The sequence below is a fragment of the Cricetulus griseus genome, chromosome 7, assembly GCF_003668045.3.
Source record: "Cricetulus griseus strain 17A/GY chromosome 7, alternate assembly CriGri-PICRH-1.0, whole genome shotgun sequence".
In the NCBI taxonomy this organism is placed as follows: domain Eukaryota; kingdom Metazoa; phylum Chordata; class Mammalia; order Rodentia; family Cricetidae; genus Cricetulus; species Cricetulus griseus.
The window spans coordinates 65,305,046-65,325,057 of record NC_048600.1 but is presented as its reverse complement, the minus strand read 5'-3'; the positions used below and the strand labels follow the sequence as shown (position 1 = coordinate 65,325,057).

Below are 20,012 nucleotides of genomic sequence, written 5' to 3'. Positions count from 1 at the left end.
CTTGCTTCTTACCCGTGTTCTTTTAGGAAGGTCCATTTGAATCATGGGACCCTCTTCTTACTTAGCTCCAACTGTTATTACCTTGTTCCTTGTTATCACCACCATGGACCTCAGTCATAAGTAAATCTGAATTGCAAAATCAGCAGAGTCCATGATACTGGATTTCACACCTAAATCCAGCTTTCAGAACTCAATCTCTTTCTAGAGGCAAAGAGTCATCAAAAGCACTGTACAAGACCTCAGCTAACTACGATACTGGTAATACCTAAATCTGGGCTTTTTCCTGGTAGCCATTACCCTCTAGCCATTCCAAGCCATAGTAAAGTTACACTATCCACAGGAGTCAGGGGCTTTCAGGTGGGTTTGTTCCTACCATCTAGTTATGGCTGGCATTCCTAGCCACTTCCACTTTTGTGACTTGCCATCTCCCCATATACAATTGACATGAGATGAGGGCTCTACAGCCAATTTTCAGATGCTCTGACTCATTACTTATTCCTGGTCATTGCTACAGCTACTGTATTAGAGTATATCTGCCACTCCCATATTATTGAACTGTACATCCAGATCCTTGTCCTACTTTTGTCTGGGTTTCTGAAGATATTCTGTGTTGATAAAAGCAATATACCTATAATTTCTGCTTATATGTTTGCAAGTTCATTTCTTTTCCTCTAATGAGGCACCCTACCATTTAAAGACTATTGTTCTGACAGTGGTGAACAACATATAGAGCAATTCCATGGGTCCTGAGATGAACAGTAGCACCATTGACATTCTCTGGCCTGTGCAAGACCCAGGCCCAAAAGGCTGTGACAAGCTAATCCTACAGGCAGGTCTTTCACTCTCATTAATCTCTCAATTTTTTTGTTGTAGACATCACAGTCACAGCCATGCATCTCCTATATGCAGGCCCTGGAGACACTCTTCCACACCACAAGGTACAAAGAATCTGTACTATTGCAAGGTGGTGTGTGCTCCACAATAAAGATGGAGGAGTCAGTAACCTCGTTCCAGGAGGGAAGTTCCTGCTTCCTTATTTGTGGAAGTGCCGTTTATGAAGCCGGGCAGTCTTGTCCCCTAAAGTGGTCATCTCTGCCCTCAGTTAAAGTAGGGGGAATTCTATATTGTGTTAGACTCTAGGTTGTATCATAGACCTGGAAGCTTTGGACACTTCAAAGCCTGAGTTCAGTTTTCAGCAAATAAAGCCCACCTATGCGGGCAGGCCTCTCATGTGAATACATGTGTTCTCCATTATGTATGTAAAGGGGCATTTCAAGAGGTTACATGGCACTCCCAAGGGTGTGCACCCACTCTTCCATCTGCAGTCTCGCCCGGCTGGACCTGCAGATTGTGTGTTAACCTACAGCATCATGTTCCCTGTTACTGATGTCTGCTTCCAGCACTATCCATATGACCTGCTGGGCCCTTACGCACACAAACCCTCCCTCTCCTTTACCTTGAGTCTCTATGAGTTTGCAAGTTCCTTTTTGTTTTGTATTGGCTTTTTTTTTTTTTTTTTAACACAAAGGTCTCTGTAAACCAAGCCTATCTATCCAAAACTCACTAAGTCCAAGGTGGCCTCAAATATATGGTGATCTTCCTGTCTCAGGCTGCTAAGTGTGCAGCTTGAGAGTCACATTTCTAAGTTTGCTGTTCATCTTTTTCGTTAATAGAAAAGGTAACCATCTCCTTTATGATAGTGGCAGCCTAGGAGGGTGGCCGCAATCTCCATTTCTCTGATCTTATCTTCCTCGGGTGCACCTTGTAAAATTATGCTTGTTCACTCGTCCCTTTCTGTGGAGCAGAAAGGCAGTAAGTAGCCTGTTAAATATACCTGGGCCAACTTGAATGTCTTGTAGTGGTGCTTGGCTGGACAGTGGCATTATGATGTTCTACCAGATGATTGGCAGGGTGTTGTCCTGCCTTAATGAGGAGAACCATTTCCTAGTTACTCTTCTATTCTTTTCTAATCTGAAGTAGCATGAACTATCAACATGGCTGATGGGACTACCCCAACATCACCTTTGACCCCTAGTGTGCATTTTCAGAGACCTTAAGATGAATGTGTTCTAGCCAGAAATGGTGGTAACAGGCCTTTAATCCCAGTGCTCAGGAGGTAGGAGGTAAGGCAGGCAGATCTCTGAGTTTCAGGCTACATAGAGAGGCCCTGTCTCAAAAAAAAAAAAGGTTTCTCCCACTTGCTCTCTTCTGATCTCCCTGGTTTTAGACAAGACTTTGGCATATTGAGAAGGGCTTTCTCCACCTCCTGCTAGTCAGGTTAATTTCAAGGCTGTTGAAATTAGGAAGAGAAATTCCTGCCATCTTTAGATTTCATAGTCTTAATGACTGACCACTTATGGACCACTAGCCAGGCAGAAGGACCAGGGCTTGTGACCTTTCAGGATTACAGTTTGCAAGCTGTCCATGACACATTTTCAGCAGCTCTCTTCACACATCCCAATCACCCTCTGGGCTCCACATGGAGCACAGAGATGGCTCCCAACACTCATGATACTGTCTCCAGGTAACCTGTCAGTAGCAGAGAAGGTGCTGAATTTGCTTGCAATGTCAGTCTCCTCAGTCACTCATCTGGACTGTGGTGACCTAAAGAGCCACCTCCATTCAGAGCTTTCCTTCATCCTGCTGAGCTGACCAGAGGGAAGACACATCAGAAGTGCCAGTGTCATTGACAACACTGGTGTTGTCATAAAGATCTTATCACTGTCAAGATAGCTATACACATCTCTTATATGTTAGCATAGTATGGTCTACATTAGAGATTTTTTAAGTCTTTTTTTTGTATTTTAGTGTGCTTTCTTTGATTCATTAAATTTTTCATACATTATATTTTGGTTATGTTTTTTTCTCCTCCCTTCTAGATCCTCTCCATCCAAATTTGTGGTATCTCTCTCTCTAGATGTCTGGTGGCTGGAGGTTAGCTTAGAAGTTACAAGGACTTGCTGCTCTTCCAGAGGTTAGGTTCCCAGCACCAGTATCGCATGGCTCACAACTGCCTGTAATTCCAGCTCCAGGTGATCTGATGCCCCCAAGGAGACTGTGATGTTGTTAACTGTGAGAAATGAATTATCTTGGCCAAGGTCATCCATCTAGTAAGGGGTAAAATGGACCTAATCTCAACTTTTCTCTGTTTGCTATTTGTGTGTATGGGTGTTTTGCTTGCATGTTTATGTGTGTATCTTGCACTTGCCTGGTGCTGTGGAAGCAAGGAGAGGGAGTTGGATCCCCTGGATGAAGTTGCTTCATTGCCAAAGGTACTAATGAGAACTATCACCATTTCATTTTGTCCATCTAGCACTCAAAGCAGCCCCCAACTCTAAATCCCAAGACACGAAAACTAGGGAAATTTTTACATTTAGAAATAGAACCATTCAGAATAGTAAAGAGTATTTCATTTTTGCTGTTGATTTTCTTTGTTCCTTGAAATGGGGGTCTCATGTAGTCCAGGTTGGCCTTGAACCAACTTTGTTGAGCCTGGCTTTGAACTCTGATTCTCCCTCCAGCATGTGCCATCATGCCAAGCAGTTAAGGGTATTTCTGAAGATCGTTCATTCTATTAGATAATGAAAGAAATTTATATACAATTGAACATCTTAGCCAGGCAGTGTTGGCACATGCCTTTAATCCCAGAACTTGGGAGGCAGAGGCAGGTGGATCTCGGTGAGTCTGAGACAAGCCTGGCCTACAAGAGCTAGTCCTAGGACAGGCTCCAAAGCTACACAGAGAAACCCTATCTTGAACCCCCCCCCCAAGAAAAAATTGAATATCTTATAACTAAAGAAGCAACTAAAGTCAAACTTGGGGGAATGGTATATTTGCTAACTAGAATTCACTCAATAAAGTGAAAAAGCAGTATGTGTAATGGATTATTGGGCGGAAGTTTCCAAGAAGCAAACATGTCACATGTGACAAAACTAGAATACGTGTGACAAAATTTCACACTGTTGAGAAAGTATAAGCATATTACTATAATATATAAAAAAACCTCACACATGCAAGTTTCAGCAGCTTCCATGGGAAGAAAGGTTATGAACAGGTGAATGAAGCTTGTGTCAAGGGCAACCTTTCTCTGATTTGAGCAGCTCATGCTGGACAGAAAAACTAATCATAATAGATATGGACTAAGCCTCTGATCCAGAACTCCACTCTTGCTGGGCCCTATAATATATACCAGCAGGAATAACTGGTATATATTAGTCTGGCTCTTATTCCACAGGGGGGAAAAACCCATATTAGCAGAATCCCTTGTAAGATTCACAAATTTGAAGGGAAAAAAAACCCCACAAAACTCTATTTGAGGGTTCAGTTTGATTGACCAGATATCTGGTAATCCAAAGCTAGGAAGGAGACCATTGGGGAGTTGTCAGTCCCCCAGCGAGCACAAAAAAGGAAGAACTAAGAGGAGGAATTTCAGATGAGAAACCTCTTGTCTATGTCACAACTCGGTTACACTGACAAATTCAGAAAGGAAAGAAACAAAGAAGCCTCATGGATGTATAAAATACGTATTAAATATAAGTATCTATTAAATATGGCAAGTTCCCAATAACAGAGGCTCTATCACTCTATACGAAATTGGTCATGATAAGGAGAAAGCCAACAATGAAACACACATGAGAAAACCACAGGAGGAAGGTGGACCTCGTTGTGTATTGAGGAGTTCCCACCAGGGGACAGGGATGACTGGACAGGAAGGGGGGGCTTTGGCAGGAGGCCAGGATTCCAGTCAGTAACATCAGCTGGTGAGGGGTCCATGAGGTATGGTCAGTGAAAACAATAGAAATCATTCTAGGTCAAAGCTTTGGGGGAACCACACGGATGCAAAAGGAAAAAAAGGTGGAGAAGCTTTCAACCTGAAATCAAAACTCACTGCACACAGAGAAACACAAAACAGTAGCTGCAAGAAAACCTTTATTCAGACCATGGTTCACTGGCCCTGGAAGAAATCAGCCACATGGACGAGGCTTTCTCGAGAGGACACATTATACCTTTCTGGGAACTCAAACAGGACAGGAACCTAAGAAAGCATTCAGTGGCAAATGTGATGCCACCCTTTGAATTGTGGGAGAACTAGGAGCACATGAAGTGAGGCAGGGGAATCTAGACAGCAGAAATATTCTAAAGAGAAGCCTGTGTTGTTTTCAGAATGCTAAAGTATTGTACCTCAAGGTCAAAACATACCATGGAGCATCTGTCCATTGAAGTGCGGCTCACTTTCAAAAATTAGTTCTGCACCTTGAATACTGGAGAGTTCACTATAAATTAAAACAGCTAACTCAATACATTAAAAACAACAAACAAGGGAAACAAAAACCCCTAACTAAACACCATCTCTGTCAAAGAAAGATTAGTAAAAAGTGGAAGTCCATGCATGGTACTCCAATAGCTTCCTCCATGTGCCTCATGCCCAGCTTCCAGAGGCATTCCAAGAACATGTGTGGGAGAGCTCTTATAGCCATCCTTATAATTTAAAATTAAGCCTGGAATAGCTACACATACCTTTGTTTCTAGCACTCGTGAGATAGAGGCAGGCAGATCTCTGTGATTTGGAGACCAGACCATTCTATATAGTGAGTTCAGGACAGCCAGAGCTACATAGTGAGACCTTGTCTCAAGAAAAAAAAAAACAAAAACAATAATCCTCATCACAGAAACAAGACTATTCCTGGACCCCCTGAACAAAGCCCAGCTGTTCTTCATTCCCTCACATACACCAATGTGTTGACATTTCTTCGGATTGGAGCAGTTTATGGGAAAACACACAGCAAAGGAACACTGCCAAACTTTGTGGATGACCCTGTGGAGAAGACCGAGAGGGAAACGACCCCACAGAAGCCTGCTCTAGTTCCCTGTTCACCTCTCTCTATGCTACAGGCCCACCCTGGCTCCCAGGACTCTCATATAGGCTCTGCCCCTCTGAGCCAGGAAAATGATAACTCCCTGAATACAGACCCCCAGGCTTCCTTTTGTGGTGGCGGTTGTACCACCTCAGCTCTAACCCTGGATTTCATGTTGTGGTTTTCACATTCTGACACCCTGGCCAGCCCCAAGGTTATGTTGTTGGATCAAGATAAATCTCGCCCTGACCTGGCAAGCCCTGGCTTCACCATGGTCATCAAATGCCTGTTCAGAAGGCATCAGTTTAGTCTCTGTCTTAAAGAAACCTGGAAGTGAATATTTTCTATTGTGGGTAGGAAGGACAGAATGATGAGGTCAACATGCCCAGGAAAGTGGAAGTCCAGCATGGCTCAGGGTCTAGCTCTTTCTGAAGGTATGCCCAGCCATGCTTTACGTGGTCTTCACACATTCCCAGCCTCTGGTGGTCACTGCGGACCCTTCGCAGCTTCTACTGGGAAGCCAGGAGAAGCAAAGAAAAGACAGTGAGCAACCCATGGCACCCATACTCCGTTCTGCTACTTGGCATCCTCTGTGTTCTCGCTCTTGGGCGGGGCCGCCACGGTCGAGGTCGTCTTGAGGCTGCGCTTCCGCTTCTGCACATTCTGCTCCGGATGGAACAGGATGACGTAGGTTTTGGGCACATAGAGCATGCCGAGGGACACCGATGCACTCAGGCTCAGGGACACAGTCAGTGTGGTCGTTTGGATATAGATCTAGGTAGGCATGGAGGAAAGAACAAGACTGGACTTAGCCATGCTTTCTCTCAACCGCACCACCTATAGACTGGAGGTGAGTTACTTCAGTCAGGTGAGCAGGAATGGGAGCAAAGGAAAGGTTAGCAGGAGGAAGGCCAGGCACAACATGGATCTGGTGTAGGCAGGAAGATGGGTAGAGTGACGCAAACTGAGTGGGCTATTAAGAAGAGAGTTGACTCGAGAGGAGGCTCAGTAGCAAAGGCACTTGCCATCAAGCCTGCAAACCCGAGTTGAATAGAAGAAAAGTGACTCCCAAAAGCTGTCCTGCAATCTACACAATTTGTACTATGGTACATGCATGTGTGCTTGCACACACAACACACACACACACACACACACACACACACACACACACACAGAGAGAGAGAGAGAGAGAGAGAGAGAGAGAGAGAGAGAGAGAGATCATAAACATTTTAAACATTTAAGAATTCCTTTTAAAAAGGAAGAGGGGCTGGAGAGATGACTTAGTGGTTTAGAGTACTTTCTGTTCTTGTGGAGTATATGGGTTCAGCCCAACACTAAGCAACTTAAAACCACTCATAACCCATAGGGGACCCTATCCCCTTTTCTGGCCTCCAAGGCCAGAATGGGAGCAAAGGAAAGGTTAGCATGCACCTGCATGCATATGATATACATACAAACAAGCATGCATATGCAAATAAGAATAATTTTTCAAACTACAAAAAAAGAGAGGGTTTTGGGGGAAAGGTTCCCTTTCCTGAAGAGCCAGAATTTATTAGTGAGTAAATGAATGAACATGTTTTCAAATATAGCAATGAGGGGATAGACAAGGCTTTCACAAAGGAGTAGATAGCACAAAACAATGGCCCAGGTGAAGGAACAAATGTTCTCTAGTCATGAATATGTGATTAGAGAAAGAGTCAAGCAATTGACCAGTAGATTAACGAGGTAAGCGGCATAAACTATAGGAAGAAATTAAATGAAAAGAAAAAAGGAAGAGTGGGAGCTAAGACATTAGGCAGAGTGTTAGGAGAATGGGTGAGTTAATGGAGAGAAGAATGACTGAATGAACTGGCTCAGGGCTATAAGAAAGACAAATGAGTTCGGTCAACCCACAGTCATTCAAATGAGGCATCAGAATGGGCGGTCCAGCTCCTGGACAACCAGCCCTTCAATAGGGGGTAAGGGGTGGGTGGGCAGAAAAAGTCTTCTGGGAGACCCGGTTACCTTCTCAGCTGACTGGGCAGTGCCGAAGAAGATGGGAACAAAAGCCAGCCAGATAATACAGGTGGTGTACATGGTAAAGCCGATGGGCTTGGCCTCATTGAAGGTCTCAGGCACACCTCGGGCCTTGATGGCATACACTGTACAGGTGACCATGAGCAGGAGACTGTAGCCCAGGCAACCAATGAGGGACAGATCAGACATGTCACACTTGAGTACACCCCTGGCCTGCTCCGGGTCCACGGTCCTCTGCTCCTCATAGTCAATCACACTGTGTGGAGGCTGGGCCCCCAGCCACGCTATCACTCCCACTACCTGTAGGAACCAACACAGTGTCAGGGACTTCTAGTGATGAGTCTATTCCAGCCCCTCACCTAGGTCTCTGGCAGGTCAGATTCTCTGGGATGTTCTTGGTCTGTTGAGTTGGATGTTCAGTCTTGATTCACTACAAAGAGGGATCACCCAGGGGTGTGTTCTTACTTATGATGGGGTGGATGGGAAGGACAGTTGTGCTTGAGGCACATGTGAAGCACATCAGGGATGGGTGGGTAAGCAGCTACCCAGGACCACCCCACACTGGACTTTAACAGCAATGCCATGCACCTGAGCACCTTCAATGTTCTAGAACCTCCTCCTCAGTTTCTCCATATGCAGACTGGAACCCCACATAATCTGTTATGAGGACATGATGCCAAGTCGGAACAACAGCTAATGCAGGTGCCACCAATGAGAACCAGTCCCCCAACCCATGTTCTGTCCTCACACCCATGCTACTCCACAGGTGTGATAGTGTCAGCTTGCACACAACTAGCAACATGGCAAAGCTGGTTTCCAGGGACCCCCCTTCCCTTTCCAAAGCTAGAGAACTATGAACAGAATGCCATAAGATTATGGGTAAATATGCAGCAAAGCAAAATGTGGCCTCATCATAGGCCAGAGGTTAATGCCCAAGCCCTAACAGGAAGAAGATGGAGTTTCATCTGCTTCCTAGTGACAATAGACAGACCCTAAGCCAAAGGAAACTGCGGAATGAGAATCGAGATGTCTGCAAAACAGTGAGGTCCTGACGGGGATGAGCCATGTGTTAGTTCAAGCTGTTCACTATTTAAGAGGGCCAGATGGAAGGGTAGGTGGGGTTTAAATCTAGCAAGCTATCCAGTGTCATGCCCTCAGAGAAAGGGGTCTCAATTAAAGAGTTGCCTCCATCAAATTTGCCTGTCTGCATGTCTGTGGGGGCATTATGTTGATTGCTGATAGATGTGGGAGGGCCCAGCCCACTATGAGAGGTACCATCCCTAGGCAGGTGGGCCTGGACTCTTATCGTGAGCCTGGGAGCCAACCAGTAAGCAGCATTCCTCCATGGTTCCTGCCTTGATTTCACTCAGTGGACTTTGACCTGGAAGTATCAGATGAAAAAACCTCTTTCCTTACCAAGTTACTTTTAGTCATGGTGTTTCTTACAGCCACAGAAGAGAAACTAGGGCAGTACCCTTGTAGTAATTTGTCCACTAAGAAGGAAAATCTTTCTTCTGTGGCAGCAGTTCCAGGAACTAGGGCCTAGTGAAATAAACCCACCCCATTCAGGCTGGAAACATTGGAAGCTTCTTTTAGGGTAGGGGAAGTGTCACTCAAAAGAACTAGAGCCCGAGGCAGATAGCACACAGGATGACTAGCAGGCACAACATACTCATACTGATGGCACAACCCACATGACTGATACAGAATCAGCACCCCACACTGTAATAAGCTTTTACAAAGTAAGAGAAAATGAGCAATGGATAGAAACTGACAATGCAGAGAGGAGACTCCAAGAGCCCAGTTACACAAGTTTGCATAGGCAAATTGAAGGAGCAATGGGGCTGGATGTGATGGCCATGCCTTTAATCCTAGCACTTTGGAGACAGAAGTTGGTAGAGCTCTGTGGGTTCCAGTCCAGCCTAGTCTACACTGAATTCCAGGCCTGCAGGGATGCATAGACAGACCTTGTCTCAAAAAAGAAAGAAAGGGAGGAAGGAGGGAAGGAAGGAAGGAAGGAAAGAAAGAAAGAAAAAAGGAAGAGAAAGAAAGAAGAAAGAGAAATGCCACTACATTTCTAATATATTGGTAGAAACACACAGAAAAGCTGAAGGTGTGGGGAATCCAGATTCATGAGGCAGGACAGATGAGTTTGAGGGGATTAGGGGAATGCTGAATGTCTGGTAAGCATCTCCATCCGAAGGGTGAGATGAGTCTTGGAGCACCTTCTCAGGATGTTTGGGCATGGTATCTGGAGAAACATCCAGCATCTTCTAAGCATAGAGAATCCATTGCATGAACCAAGGCCACAGGTGAAAGTGAACACAGGGGATACATATCCAGGAAGGAGGAAGGACTCTCTGCCCAAGACAGTGTGCCTTCTCAACATGGGGCAGGCTATGTCAGCACCCAGAAAGCATGGCTATCACACCAGTCCCCACAACCCCTTCTCAAGCCATTAGCCTTAGTTCCCTCTCCATAGAAAACACCCAGTCTGTGGAGTTCTGTCCCACATTGTAGCAGAATGAATGCTGCACTCCACAGTGACCGTGGCCTCTAGGATACATTCTTGCCCTATTTTCACATGTGAGCCAAGCTGTGGGAGAGCTCATTTAACTTTGGCAGATAACAACATGGCTAAATAGTTGGATGCTCATTTTCTCTACAGATTTATCAGTGGAAATTGCTGTTGTGCTGAAGGAAAAACAGGGTGCTGTGTTCTGCTGGTTGTTTTGACAGAGTCTCACTATGTCATCCAGGCTGGCCTCGAGCTCACAGAGATCCTCCTGCTCCTGCCTCCCAAGTGCTGGAATTAAAGGTGTACGCTACCACACTTGGCTTGTCCTTCTGATTTTTAAGCTCAGGAACCCAAACGGAAAAAGTTGATTGTATACGGCCCACATCTCTGAAGGTTTTTTGTTTTTGTTTTTGTTTGCTTTTGCAGGTTCTCACAATGCAGACCAGGCTCTGCACGGTATAGCATAGAGAGCTCTTGTCTCCCAAGTGCTTCATTTAAAGATGTGTGCTACCACACCTGGCCTGGAAATTGCTAAGTACATGAGGATGGTTTTGAACTCCTGATCCTCCTACTTCACCTCCTGAATACTAGGATAACATGTGTGTGTCACCATGCTGGGTTTATGCTCTGCTGGGGAATCAAATCCAGGGCTTTTGCATGCTAAGAAAGCCCTCTACTGATTGAACTGCACTCTTATTCCCTGAGTTCTAAGGAGGAGGAACTTATGTGCCCGCCACGCACTCACCATGTCACTGAGGACTCTGGGGACCCACCTGTAGGGAGGTGAGGCAGAAGGTGATGACTAGCTGCGACGTGGGGCTGATGAAGGGTGGTGGTGTGACCGAGCGTTTCCCTTGCTCAAAGATGCGGTAGATGCGATTGGTCTTGGTGAGCAGGGCTGAATAGCTGAGGGTGGTGCCCAAGCCAAGCAAGAGTCTTCGGGCAGCGCAGATAGCTGCACAAGGCTCAGCTACCATGAGGAAGGTGATGGCGTAGATTAGGAAGATGCCAGTGAGCAGCACATAGCTAAGCTCCCGGCCAGAGGCGCGGACTATGGGAGTGTCATTGTGACGTATGAAAGTAGCTATAATGGTGGTGGTGGCCATGATGCCCAGTACAGCCAGGAGAAGGGGCAGCGCGGCCCATGGAGAGGACCAGGTCAGGCGCACCACAGGTGTGGGGCGGCAGCCAGTGTGGTTGGGTGTGGGCCTCATGTCCCCTGGACAGGCCTCACATGTGAACTCATCCACCTGGAAGCGGTACCCATCACAGGCTTCACAGTGCCAACAGCAGGGGACACCCTTCACCATCTTTTTCCGTTCACCAGGCCCACAGGGGAGGCTGCATTGAGAAGGGGGCATCTCATGGGGATCGCCTGACCACTGCAGGGCTTCCATCTGGAACAGATAGAACACGGGCTGCTGACCTTTGCCAGGATTTAAGAGCTCTTCACCTCCACCCGGAGCTTAGTCCCTGTCACTTACATCCAGTCTAAGGGCCTCTGCCCACTGGCCCACAGCCTGGTACCCGCCACTGCTGGCACTGCCATTGGTTGCCTGGTACTGGAAGATGTCATAGCGCCCCGGGGCATCTCCATTCTCATTGAACATCACTGGGGTTCCTGCGCTGCCTGCAGGGAGAGGCCAGTCATCTCCAGTTGCTTTTCCAGCCCCCAAAGTCATCTTTCTGGAAAGCCTCAAGGACCAGCCAGGATACAGAAAGAGCTTGACAGGCTCTTGGCAGGATGCTCAGCATCACTCATTAGCAGTGAATGTAGCTTAAGACCAGGAGATGCTGCTTCACAGCCATGAGGAGGACATGGGACAAAACATGTCCCTCAGAGCTGGAGATGGCTCAGTGGGTAAGAGCCCTTGGCTGCTCAAGCATCAGCACCTGAGTTCCGATCTTAGCACCCACTCCCAGTGCTCAGGGACAGAGGCAGGAGGATTGCTGGGTCTTGCTGGTCCCCAGCCTAGCTCCAGTTTTAGTGATGGACCCTGCCAGAGGAATAAAGTGGGGGAGTGCTAGAGCAGGACACCTGATGTTCCTCCACAGACAAACACCCAAGTGTAAACACACAATATACACAACTCTCACAAAACCGAAACAGCAGGCATCCCAAACACCTGGTGGAGAGGGTACAATTTTATGCAGAATAATATTTGGATATAAACACAATTCCTGCAAGTCACAAGCACATGGGGAATCCCTTTGGGTCTGTTCAGATAACAATCCTTAGAGCCTGGGCTCTATGCAGGTTCTGAAGGTGCAGGGGACGTGTCAGACCCATGCCTTGTGCCCCAGCAGCTCGGAGTCTGGCTGGGGCTACATTTGGAAGCTTGTGACCCAGAGTGGGCTGTGTATCCATAACAGGGTTCATCCTGGGGTCTGTACTGGGCCCAGGCCCACCATAGAGCCTGGGTCTTCTAAACTGTGTGCCATGGACAGGGAGTTCTATGTGACCTGTGGGGGTTGGTAGATGGGTCAAACAGCAGTTTTCCCAACATCGAATTTTGCAAATTGGATTTGAAGGTGAAGCCCCCGGAGGGTTAAAAAAGCAGAGGCCTACACTCAGTCCTGGTATCTTCTCTTCCATTCTGCCTCTTTTTCCACTCTGAGTTGTCCCAGCTGCTGCACCTCAACCCATGGAAGCTGGCTTCCCCACACTGTGGGACCAGGTACCCACTCACCGTTAAAGCGGACTGCTCGAATGTAGTTCAGCAGTGTACGGCCATCAGTGGGCTCCATGGCTGGACACAGACCTGTGTGGCCTGGGCAGAGTGCTTGGTGCATGCTGTGAAGTGCATGGGCGATGGCGTACACAGCATCTATCACGAACTGCACCTTCCCCTCCTGCTCATAGGTGGAGTCTTGGCCGATGCGTTCCTCACCTGTCCTAGGAGGTCCACAGGAAGTGTGCCTGGCCTCTAGAGCTCCCACCCTCTCCCATCATACTCCCCATCCAGGGTAGTGCTCACCTGTGCATTTTCGAGTGGAATCATCTGACTGGCCACCAGAGCTGGTTAGTTTGCAGTTAAAATTCTCTTCCCAGAACTCGGCAAACCAGATGTTTCTGCGGTTGTTCTCCAGGGAACGAGTCATGAAGTATTGGTCAAATCCTAAGAGGTAGGAGGAAGGTGACCTTCTGAGCCAGTTGCACTTCTCTCTTGTCCCTTTGTCACTGGCCTACTTTCTTTCCAGGAGTGGCCCTGTGACCAAGTTCTGGATTCTAAAGGTAGAGACAGATCATAGGAGTAGGGGGGGCGGGTCTCCAGAGCAAGCTGACCTGTGGGACTAGCCATATTGGTGATCTCTGGGTTGGACTGAGAGACCCTGCCTCATGAATAAGGTGGGAAAATAATTGAGGATGATTCCTGACATCAACCTCAGGCCTTCACATGCACACACATACATGTGCATCATGTACCCCCCCCCACACACACACATAAAAGTGGAAGAAAAAAAAGGTGAAGATACATGGGAGCTCCAAGGTCTAATTTGCATTCCTAAAGAATTTATCATTGCCCTTTTTGTCCCCGTTACGGTGTTGCTATGGGTACTTAATGAACAGAACTTCACTATCTTGTGACCAAGATGAGGCCATAGGCACAAAAGAAACAAATCTTGAGAAAAGAAAGGCAAGCAGATTCCAAGCTTTGAAAACAGTGTTGGCTCACTGCTGCACACCCGACACCACCCACTTCCAGACCTCTTCTGATGAAACGCCTTGATGCTAAAACTCTGCCCAGCCCACTTTCTCCACTTACCATTTCTTTAGCCTTCTAGCTAAAAGAAAGGGTGTAAACGATGAAGCCTGTGGGAGACGGAGCTCCTCTACTGGGGGCCCTGAAGGGTGTCATCAAGGCTGTTTTCAGTTCAGTATTCAGAGAAATGGGCAAGCTCCTCACAAAGTGAACCCTCACAGGTGGGAAGGGAGCTGATGGGGAGACAGACAAGCTAGGCCTTGCCTCATTGCTTTGATCATCAGGAAAATATATTCCACATCCTTGGTTTCTCTCCCTCCAACCTTCCCATTTAAATTTCCTTTGGGAAAACCCAAACTACATGTATGGAATTTTAAAACAACAGCGAAACACTAGGGTGCTTTGCCCTACACACTGTGCTGAGTTCCCTTTCCCTCATATGCCTCATTCAAACACTGGTTGCTGTGATATAACCACAGCATCTGGGACTCCTAGAAGAGAGAGTTATACAAACATGGAGACGAGCATCCCAAAGAGGAAACCTATAGGAGGATGAGTGGGGTGGGGGACTTACCATCAATGGAAGCCCTTTTGGGCAAGATAGTGATGGCCCCCACAGCAACCTCCTCTAGGTTCAAGATGGGGGAGATCTTGGATCCCCAGCTGTCTGATCCAACCCAAAGGAAGTGGCCAGTCAGGTTGGCCTGGCGTGTTGCCTCCAAGACCCTCCTGCTAGGAACAGAGCTAGAGGTGAGTTACAACCTAGGATCTTCCTCCAATTTGGTCACGGCCACCTCCCATCCTGTATTCCTCCCTACTCCATATCGATCATCATGTCCCTGTTTATCAGGGCTCTTCCCTGTGTGTGGGGGGGGGTGGGGCTGTTGGATTGTATGGTATGTACATGTGTGCGGTGGCCACAGGTCAACTTTAGGTGTCATTTCTCAGGTCCCACATTTATCTATCTATCTATCTATCTATCTATCTATCTATCTATCTGAGACAAGATCTCCTTAGTGGCCTAGAACTTGCTGATTTGGGTAGGCTGGCTGGCTAAGGAGCCTCAAGGATCCTCCTACCTCTACCTCCCCAGCCTGGGATTACAAGCAGCATGTCACTGGGGATTGAGCTCGGGTCTTCATGCATGTGTAGAAGGCACTTGGCTGGCTGAGCCATCTTCCTGGTCCTCTGTCCACTCTAACCCACTCTACAATGGCCTTTAGATGATGCTATGGTTTAGATTTTGTTTGAGTGATTCTATTTGGTGGAAGCTTGGACCTCAGTGTAAATGCTGGGCAGTGATGTGGACCTTAAGAAGCCGGGCCTGTAAGCCAACCCTGACTGAATACCTGTAATCCCAGCAGCACTCACAAGGCCAGCTGGTGTACATAGCAAGTTCAGGGATACATAGTGAGACTCTGTCTCAAAAAAAAAAAAAAAAAATGGAGGGCTAGTGAAAGGTTATTGAGCCACTGAGACTTTGTTCCTGTCCCCTGGAGGGGTGAGGTCATTATGTGAAAAGGAGTAGCTATAAAAGCGTGAGCCGGGCCTCTCTTCTCTCTGGTGTTCTGTTTCACCACGCACTCTCTCCTGCTCCCTCCTCCCATGATGACGTTTGTCAAAACACAATGCAAGCTGAACCCTCAGCAGAGCTTGTGTCATGCTGCCTCTAAAATGGTATGTTAAAAATATGTCTTTCCTTAATAAATTACCCAGACTTGGATATTTTGTTATAGTAAGAACAATGGGTTAGTGCAGAGAGCTCCTTTGGGGAAACGCAGAAGCCACTCCATCCACAAATGCCTCTACCAGCGTCATGTCCAACTTCCTGGGCTGGAAAAGAGCCTTAGCTGGCTTTTGTACAATGTAGGTTTCGGGGTTTACTGGGAGTGTGCCCTTCATGGTACATTTTCTGCTCTTGGGTCTGCCCACCCGTTCCCTCTCCCACAGTGAACAATAAAAATAGCCACGTTTCCCTGTGGCATCTTCAGCCACTCAGGACGGATGCATACCCTGAACCCAAGACTCCAGGTGGCAACAGGAAGAGCCTGGAGAGAGGAAGGGAGTTGCTCATGGCTGAGAGTGAGAAGGAGAAGATCTCAAAGGGTGTGGTGACTCAGTGTGCCACCAGCCCCACCTGATGTCGTCCTCGTTGGCAAAAATGATGATGCCCCGAGCGTTAGGTGTTTCCATGAGTCTCCGGATCACTTTGTGGAATTCTCCTGGCTTTGGCTCCCTTGGAATCTTTATTGATTGGGCAATACAGACACCTCCTGGATGTCGGGGATACCAAAGAGAACTCTTGTTTCACCTACCCTCACGCCATACCCAACTGGCTGCCACTTCTGTGACTGTGGAGGACCTAAATAAGGAGTTTGGAGGGTGGAGATCTTGCCTGGACCCTACCTAAGCATGACCTGAGTCCCTTAAAGCAGTGGTTCTCAACATGTGGGGGGTCTCAATCCTTGGGGGGTGGGGGTTGAACTTCCCTTTCACGGGTTCACCTAAGGCCATCAGAAAACACAGATATCTACATTATAACTCATAACTAGCAAAAATACAGTTATGAAGTAAAAATTAAAATATTTTTATGGTTGGGGATCACCACAACATAAGGAACTATATTAAAGGTTCGAAACATTAGAAAGGTTGAGAACCACTGCCTTAAAGGGACCTCACCCATCTAGAGTACCATTCTGGCTTGCCACAAAGACCACCCCACCCTCACCTCACCCCAGTCTGTGTTCCATCTAGTGGTTCCTGGCTCTCCCTTCATTAACTGAGTGTTGCCTGGGACTTCCATCCCAACTCTCTACTCACCAGCTTCCCGGGAGATCTGCACAAAGGCCTCAACCCCACTCTCGCCATAGTTGCCTTCAGAGGCCAGTGTAGACACATAGTTCCATCCCAGTGCCCGCACAATGTCTACCATAGCCTGAGCCTGGTAGGAGTCAGGGGGCACCACTCGAGAGAAGAAGTCATAGCGTGTGGAGTCACTGAGCTCTGGGGCTGTAGAGGCATAGCTGATCTGGGGTATCTGAAGCAGGAAGAACAGACAATTGGGCTGTGGCTGAAGGCTCCTTAGACCAGGTGTCAATGGGGACTCAGGATATAGATAGGCCACAGACAAGTTGGAAATAGCTCTGGGGGACAGTAGAGATCTGGGGCTTAGATGAGGCAGAGGGAGGTAGTTGGAGGCCAGCTGGAGGGGCCACACACACACATGCTAGAAATATGGGGCTAGTGGGCCGTCTATGGATGGATCTGATGACTGAAAGGTTAGCAGGGCTTAGAGCAGGGTTGCCAATTGCATAGGCTATAAGCCAAACAAGGATACTGGAGTTTAGGGAAAGTGTGTCCTGGTCTAGAAAGGGTGTTCTGTTGCCCTGTTTCCCAGAGGGAGGGGCAGTCTTTTTCAGTGGAAGCCCCCTGCTAGGATCAGAGCTAACCAGAGCTGAAGAGGCGGGGAATGTGGGGCTGGACAGTCTAGTGGAAAGGCTTGTTTGAAACTAGGTTTGATCTATATCATTAGAGAGATTAGTAGCAGGGATTATGGGCTGAACCATGTTACAGGAAAGTGGACGCGGGTGCAAAAAAAGATGGGGCACAGAACTGAGAAAATAAGAAAAGGAGGCTGAGAGGCTTGGGAGGGAAGCAGATAAAACCCTGAGGGAGATAAGGAGGGACCAGCAGACAGACCAAGGTCTGTCAGGGAGACTTGGGAGAGGCGACTGGGGCTATTCTAGGGCTGTTTGCAGGGGGTGTGGTAGCAGTACAGGAAAGGGGAGTGGGCAAGAGAGAAGGAAAGAAGGAAGGTGGGAGGAAGAGAAGAAGGAGGGGCGAGGGTCAGGGAGCAGAAGATAAACAAAGCAAAAACCAGAGAAAAGAGAACCAAGAAAGGCCTACTCACTGCAGTAGAACTGAAGCCCTCTTCGGGTGCAGTAAACCCTATCCACAACTGCCAGGATGACTATTATAGAAAACCCCAAAGTCTAATGCCGGAGCCGCCCCTCCCCCCCTTCCTGGGTCCTATAGCCCCCAATCGCTGCACCTCAGACTGCAAAGAACACAGTGCCCCCTAACGACGAAGAAGATGCTGACCCTAGCAGTAGCGCAAGGGTAGGGAAATCAGTTTTTAATACCCCTGCAGCAGAAGGGATTAAAGGCAGGCATTTTGAAACGGAATTTAAATGGTGATCAAGAGAAGAAAGAAAGAAAGAAAGAAAGAAAGAAAGAAAGAAAGAAAGAAAGAAAGAAAGAAAGAAAGAAAGAGAAAGAGGGAGGGAGGGAGGGAGGGAGGGAGGGAGGGAGGGAGGGAAGAGCAATGGCACTTTACTTCTCTCTTTACCCACTAGGGTAGCTCAGGGCCGCTTGCAAGAGTTCTGAGGAAGGGCCTAGTTCCTATGAACTCTTGGGGTGTGCTCAGGGCAGGAGCACCTTGCGAGGTTGTGCAGGGTGTCAGCAGAGCCTGAATGAGTGGGCAAGTGGGGACTGAGGTCCAATCTGCTCTTAGTCTGGTTAGGGTCACAGACTGCTAGGGGAAGGGACACTGAAAGATGCTAGCTTAGGCCAGCTAGGTGGCAAAGCTGACAGACAAGGCAACCTGGAAAGTTGATCTACCCCAGTGGACCGCAGGTTTTTGTTGTTGTTGTTTGGTTGGTTTTTTTGGTTTTTCAAGATAGGGTTTCTCTGTGTACCTTTGGAGCCTATCCTGGCACTCGCTCTGGAGACCAGGCTGGCCTCGAACTCACAGAGATCCACCTGCTTTTGCCTCCCCAGTGGACCGCAGCTTTTTAATCTGGATGAGCTGGGGCTCTCTAAACAGACTCTTTCAGAAGGGAATTAAGGCATCAGCCACCTGTGAGTACCGGTGGCAGAAGCGGGCTCTCACCGCAAACAGGCGCAGGACATTGGCGACCATGATGGACACGGAGCTAGCCGAGGCGCCCACCACAGCCACTACGCGCTCTGGGGGTGCGGCGCGCAGCGGGGGGACCCCCCCGGGGCAGAGCACGCTGGCCTCGTCGCCGTCGCCGCGGCCTCGGATGAGCGCCTGCACGAAGCTCAGCGCTTGCTCCAACGCGTAGGTGTCCCGGGAGCAAGTGTCGAGCAGCCGCGCGCCCAGACGCACGCCGGGCAGCAGCTCCGGGTCGGCGTTGACACGATCCAGCGCGTAGAGCATTGCCTCCAGCCGGTGCACGCCCTGCTCCTTCTTCAGCGCTCCGCACGCGCGCCCTGCAGCTCCCCGCGCGTGCACCGGGAACAGACCTCCCAGCGTCAGGCCACCCGCCAGGCGCACGGAGCCCGCACAGCGCGCCACGTCTGCCTGCGACAGCCACAAGGCCAGTGACAGCAGCAGCACCAGGAGCCGCGCCATCTGCTCGCAGGATGCGGTAACGGAAGATACCGGGACGTCCTGAGCGCCGGCCGGCTCAGTTGCCACCCTGTGCTCAGCTGCTACCTCGGGAATCTGGCCAGACACCGGGCGCGAAGGAAAAGTTGGTGACTCATTGACTCGAGGTCAGGTAACTCTGCTGGTTCTCCTAGACCTCCACAGCGCTGCTCTCAGCCTCCCTGAAATTGTCGCTCGAGTCCTTCCCGAGGGTCTTCATGACCGCTCCCGCCCTGTCCCCTCTCCCCACAGTTCCGGGCACCTCTTCCTCTGGACCCACCCCAGGGCTTCCTCCCCAGTGGTGCTCACCTGAGGCAACCTCTGGCCAGTAGGACGAGTCTGCGACTGCTATAAAACCAGGGCTCCAGCCTAGAGGATTTAAGGATTCTGGGGAGGGGTGAGGAGGAGGGCAGAGATCCCCTCCAGAGAGGAGGAAGGGCTCTCTTCCCTCTCTCCCTCTCTAGCTCCCTGGGTCTGCCCCCCTCCCCCGCCCCAGACTGTCTTTAGATTGTGTCTGAACCAGATTG

General features: G+C 48.6%; 1 protein-coding gene across 1 annotated transcript; it reads right to left on the bottom strand.

Annotated features, from left to right (window-relative positions):
• Window positions 1-6,431: 6,431 nt before the first annotated feature.
• On the bottom strand, window positions 6,432-19,470 carry LOC100768692 (metabotropic glutamate receptor 6). Its single transcript, XM_027427620.2, has 10 exons — window positions 18,985-19,470; window positions 16,914-17,130; window positions 16,231-16,366; window positions 14,668-14,822; window positions 13,368-13,508; window positions 13,080-13,280; window positions 11,874-12,019; window positions 11,163-11,786; window positions 7,860-8,171; window positions 6,432-6,629 (listed from the first exon to the last, which is right to left on the bottom strand). The coding sequence occupies exons 1-10, from the start codon at window positions 19,468-19,470 to the stop codon at window positions 6,432-6,434; spliced, it is 2,616 nt and encodes an 871-aa protein (XP_027283421.1).
• Window positions 19,471-20,012: the final 542 nt, after the last annotated feature.